The following is a 4,822-nucleotide window of genomic DNA, read 5'->3' as shown; positions in this document are numbered from 1 at the left end:
CTACCAAGGATAGATCAGCTCGTGGACTCCACCGCCGGACACAAGCTACTGACGTTCATGGACGCCTTCTTAGGGTACAACCAGATAAAGATGGCTGAAGAAGACCAGGAGAAAACTGCCTTCATTACAAGCCAAGGACTCTACTGCTACAAGGTGATGCCGTTTGGGCTGAAAAATGCTGGAGCTACGTACCAAAGATTGGTAAACAAAATGTTCAGCCAACAAATTGGCAGGAACATGGAGGTATACGTGGACGATATGCTCGTCAAGAGCAAGGAGGAGCTCGCTCACCTGGACGACCTGGAGGAGACTTTTGCAACCCTGAGAAAACACCAGATGAAGCTGAATCCAAGCAAATGTGTTTTTGGAGTAGCCTCGGGAAAGTTCTTGGGATTCATGGTTTCCCAGAGAGGAATAGAAGCAAATCCAGAGAAAGTACGAGCTATCATCGACATGGCTTCACCCAAGACCGTCAATGACGTACAAAAACTTACAGGAATGATAGCAGCCTTGAATAGGTTCGTCTCTAGGGCCACAGACAAATGCCTGCCCTTCTTCAAAACCCTCAAACAGGCTTTTGCTTGGACCGACGAATGCGAAACTGCGTTCCAAGAGCTGAAGCAATACCTGAGCAGTCCACCTCTCCTGAACCCGTCCAAAGGAAGGGAGAACTTATACCTATACCTGGCAGTGTCAGCCTCGGCAGTAAGCGCAGCCTTGATTAGAGAAGAAGGCAAGAAGCAACTCCCGGTGTACTACGTCAGCCAAGCCTTTCAAGGAGCTGAGTTCAGGTACCCAAGGATCGAAAAGATCGTGTTTGCACTTATAGTAGCCTCGCGCAAGCTCAGGCCGTATTTCCAGTCAAATCCTATCCTTGTGATGACGGATCAACCAATTAAGAAATCGATTAACAAACCAGAAGCAGCAGGGAGAATGGTCCAATGGGCAGTCGAACTCAGCCAATTTGATATCGAGTACCATCCAAGAGCAGCTATCAAGGCACAAGCTCTGGCTGACTTCATCGTTGAATTCACTCTACCAGACGAAGATGGAATTACAGACGAAGTTGATAAATGGACAATACAAATAGACGGTTCGTCAGCCCAAAAGAGAGGGGGAGTAGGGGTTGTCATAACCACCCCCGACGGAGAAGTAATGAAATATGGGGTTCAACTGAAGTTCCCAGCCACCAATAACGAAGCCGAGTATGAAGGAATATTGACGGGCTTGAGACTTGGGAAAGCTCTTGGTGCAAAAAACTTGCTGATCCAGAGTGATTTAAGGCTGGTAATCGGACAGATCAATGGAGAGTACGAGGCAAAGGAAGAAAGGATGCAGAAATACCTTAAACTGACAAGGCAGCTAACTCAAGAGTTCGACACAGTGGAGTTCGTCCAGATACCAAGAAGCCAGAATATTGGAGCCGACGAAGTATCAAAACTAGCGTCATCAGAAGAAGGGGAGACGAGCACAGATATGGCAATAGAGATCCAGAAACACCCGAGTATTGAAGAGGTGGCGGTGTTCTCCATCCAAAGCAAAGACACCTGGATGACGCCCATAATGTCCTTCCTCCAGGACGGGCACCTACCTGAAGACACTGAAGAAGCCAGAAAGATCAAGAAAAGGGCAGCCAGATTCACGATCCTGAATGACGTCTTGTACAAGAGGGGCTTCTCGATGCCTTACTTGAAGTGCGTCGACGAGGAAGAGGCCAGATACATCTTGGAGGAGGTACACGGAGGAATTTGTGGCGACCATGCCGGCTCCAGATCCCTAGTAAACAAAGTGGTAAGAGCAGGGTATTTTTGGCCAACCATGCAGGTGGACGCTGCTAACATCGTCAGAAGGTGCGACAAATGCCAACGATACGGGAATGTGCAGCGGCTTCCAGCAGAGAGAATGACGACCATAGCTTCCCCATGGCCATTCGCACAATGGAGAATCGACATCGTCGGCCCTCTGCCCCAAGGTAAAAGTCAGGTAAAATTCCTTCTTGTTGCTATTGACTATTTTACAAAATGGGTTGAAGCAGAGGCCCTAGCAACGATCACTGAGGCTCAGATCCAGAACTTTGTGTGGAAAAACATAGTATGCAGGTTCGGGATTCCCTCGACGATCATATCAGACAATGGAAGGCAGATCGATAGTCAAGGCTTCAGGGGATTTTGCTCAAGCCTTGGGATCAAGAATTAGTTCTCATCCCCAGGGCATCCTCAGGCAAACGGACAGACGGAAGTGATGAACCGGACGCTGCTCAAGATTATCAAGACCAGACTGGACGATGCGAAAGGTGCCTGGCCAGAAGAACTACCAAATGTCCTATGGGCTTACAGAACTACCGCCAGAACCCCGACGGGAGAAACCCCCTTCAGGCTTACCTATGGTACAGAAGCAGTAATCCCAGTCGAAGTAGGGGTCACAAGTATCAGGCGTCGATCCTTCAACAAAGAGATCAATGACGACGAACTACGACTGAACCTAGATTGTCTTGACGAAGTGAGAGTCAACGCATCCAGCAAGATGACGAGGTATCAAAGGAAAATGGCCGAATACTATGACAAACGGGTCGAACTGAGACGCCTGGATATAGGGGACCTCGTCCTACGCAGGACCAACATGGCAACTAAAGACCCTACCCAGGGAAAGCTAGGTCCTACGTGGGAAGGTCCCTACCGAGTCACTCACTACTCAAGACAAGGAAGTTATCACCTGGAAACCATGGACGGACAAAGGCTCCCTCGACCATGGAACATTGAGCATTTAAAAAAGTACCACCAATAAATGTAATAGACAAAGGCAGTCGCTCTTGAATTCAATAAAAATTTCTTATCCCTTGATGTCTTTATGCAGATAAGTCCAGTCAATTGTGAGTCAGACTAACAAGAGTCCACCTTGACGAGTGTATGTCACTGACGACAACACAAACGAATAAGATAAAAAAGGCTAAGTGATAAGATTCCGCTAAGACGGATGTAAATCACTGACGAGGCCCGAAGTGACGAGATTCCTTAATGGGATGTAAGTCACCATAAAAAAGGCTAAGTGATAAGATTCCGCCAAGACGGATGTAAATCACTGACGAGGCCCGAAGTGACGAGATTCCTTAATAGGATGTAAGTCACCATAAAAAAGGCTAAGTGATAAGATTCCGCTAAGACGGATGTAAATCACTGACGAGGCCCTAAGTGACGAGATTCCTTAATAGGATGTAAGTCACCATAAAAAAGGCTAAGTGATAAGATTCCGCTAAGACGGATGTAAATCACTGACGAGGCCCTAAGTGACAAGATTCCTTAATAGGATGTAAGTCACCATAAAAAAGGCTAAGTGATAAGATTCCGCCAAGACGGATGTAAATCACTGACGTGACGAGATTCCTTAAATAGGATGTAAGTCACCATAAAAAAGGCTAAGTGATAAGATTCCGCCAAGACGGATGCAAATCACTGACGAGGGACACGCGAATCACAAGAAGAGCAAGAAAAAGAGCAAAAAGAAAAAGAAGAAGGATAGACATCTACAACAAAAGATAAAGGATGACGAGTGAATCACAAGAAAATTGCACTAAGTACCAGCTCAATGCAAGGTACGCTAAGAAGTTTATACTAAATCACGCACATGTATAGATAACAGTATAACAACAGAAGCAGATAAACATTAAAATCATAGAAAGGCCCAAAAACATAGGGCAATTATCCTTGTTCTCATAACAGGACCAAAAAAGTATTGTTCTGAAAATGGAAATAAAAACAAAAAATTTTATACATCACCAAAAAAGGGCCTAAAACATAATAGGCAAATATAAGTGATAAATTTCCTAAGGATCAGGCTCGGGCGTCTGGGGCGTCAGTAACAGTATTAGCAGCAGCCGGAGGAGCATCGTCAGCAGCAGGGGCATCACTGTCAGGAGCAGAAGGTTGGGCAGCCTCGTCAGCAGCCATCACTTGATCCACCACTTCTAGATCTAGACTTGGCAGATCAACCCCTGTGGGGTACTTGACGAGGTACCGGCGGAGGAGTTCGAATCCCTTGAAGTACCAACTGAAAAGTACAGTGGAATACTCCTCCGTCTGCTAAAAGGCCTCGACGGACCTGGCAGCAACTGTCTTCAATTTCTCCTTGGTTGCCTGAAGCTGGTCATCCTTCTCCAGATTCAGCTGACGCTCAACCCTTAAGTCAGAGTTAAGAGCCTTGACCTTCTCCTTCAAGGTAGCAGACTCGTCCATCGACTGTATAAGGTCCTTCTTCAAAGCTGAATTCTCCTTCTCCAGAGCCTCCATCCTAGAGGTCAAGGAGGCCACCCTAGCCTCCTGAGTAAGACACTCAGAAGCCAGATGGAGACTCTCCCCCAACACCTAACGAAGCAAGATAAGAACGTCAGTAAAAAAAAAAAAATGAAAGAAGAGACCAAGGAAAAAGTTGTGAACAGCCTTACCTGCATTATCTTGTGGACGTGCTGACTCGCGACGACATTGACAGGAACCCCAGAAAAGACTTTCAGGTCCTCAGCTTTCACAATGTTGTGTGCCCGCTCTACAGCCACACCCTCGTCATCAAATATGGACGAGCCTGTTTTCTCCTTCTCTTTGTCCTTGGCTGAAATCCTCGGCCTCTTTGATGACGGAGTGGGGATTTCCTCGACGGAAGTGGCAGGCGAAGCTACTCGGACACCCTCTACCCCCGGGACAATCGGAGTAGCATCCACGGCGGACGAACCCTTCCCCGTCACACGAACTACTTTCTTGCCGATGCTAGCCAAGGGTTCATCCTTCTTGGCTCTCATTTTGGCATACATGTCCTTGTTGAATTTGGTAGTCAT

The 4,822-nt window shown here is 46.9% G+C and overlaps 2 protein-coding genes across 2 annotated transcripts; one reads left to right on the top strand and one right to left on the bottom strand.

The window, feature by feature from the left end:
* Positions 1-258: 258 nt before the first annotated feature.
* On the top strand, positions 259-2,784 carry LOC115985891. The gene is made up of 2 exons (XM_031108783.1): positions 259-1,983; positions 2,221-2,784. The coding sequence occupies exons 1-2, from the start codon at positions 259-261 to the stop codon at positions 2,782-2,784; spliced, it is 2,289 nt and encodes a 762-aa protein (XP_030964643.1).
* A 1,043-nt stretch (positions 2,785-3,827) lies between these two features.
* LOC115985890 lies at positions 3,828-4,822 on the bottom strand. The gene is made up of 3 exons (XM_031108782.1): positions 4,439-4,822; positions 4,096-4,358; positions 3,828-4,044 (listed from the first exon to the last, which is right to left on the bottom strand). The coding sequence occupies exons 1-3, from the start codon at positions 4,820-4,822 to the stop codon at positions 3,828-3,830; spliced, it is 864 nt and encodes a 287-aa protein (XP_030964642.1).

This window comes from Quercus lobata, chromosome 4 (genome assembly GCF_001633185.2).
Source record: "Quercus lobata isolate SW786 chromosome 4, ValleyOak3.0 Primary Assembly, whole genome shotgun sequence".
NCBI lineage: Eukaryota > Viridiplantae > Streptophyta > Magnoliopsida > Fagales > Fagaceae > Quercus > Quercus lobata.
The sequence above is the reverse complement of the archived record's forward strand: the minus strand, read 5'-3'. Positions and strand labels throughout refer to the sequence as shown.

Coding starts and splice junctions, on each gene's coding strand:
- LOC115985891 (XM_031108783.1), top strand. CDS start 259: ATGCTCGTCAAGAGCAAGGAGGAGCTCGCTCACCTGGACGACCTGGAG. Junction 1,984..2,220: donor TGCCCCAAGGTAAAAGTCAG/GTAAAATTCCTT, acceptor GGGCATCCTCAG/GCAAACGGACAGACGGAAGT.
- LOC115985890 (XM_031108782.1), bottom strand. CDS start 4,822: ATGACTACCAAATTCAACAAGGACATGTATGCCAAAATGAGAGCCAAG. Junction 4,359..4,438: donor ACGTCCACAAGATAATGCAG/GTAAGGCTGTTC, acceptor TTGCTTCGTTAG/GTGTTGGGGGAGAGTCTCCA. Junction 4,045..4,095: donor TTGAAGACAGTTGCTGCCAG/GTCCGTCGAGGC, acceptor TGTACTTTTCAG/TTGGTACTTCAAGGGATTCG.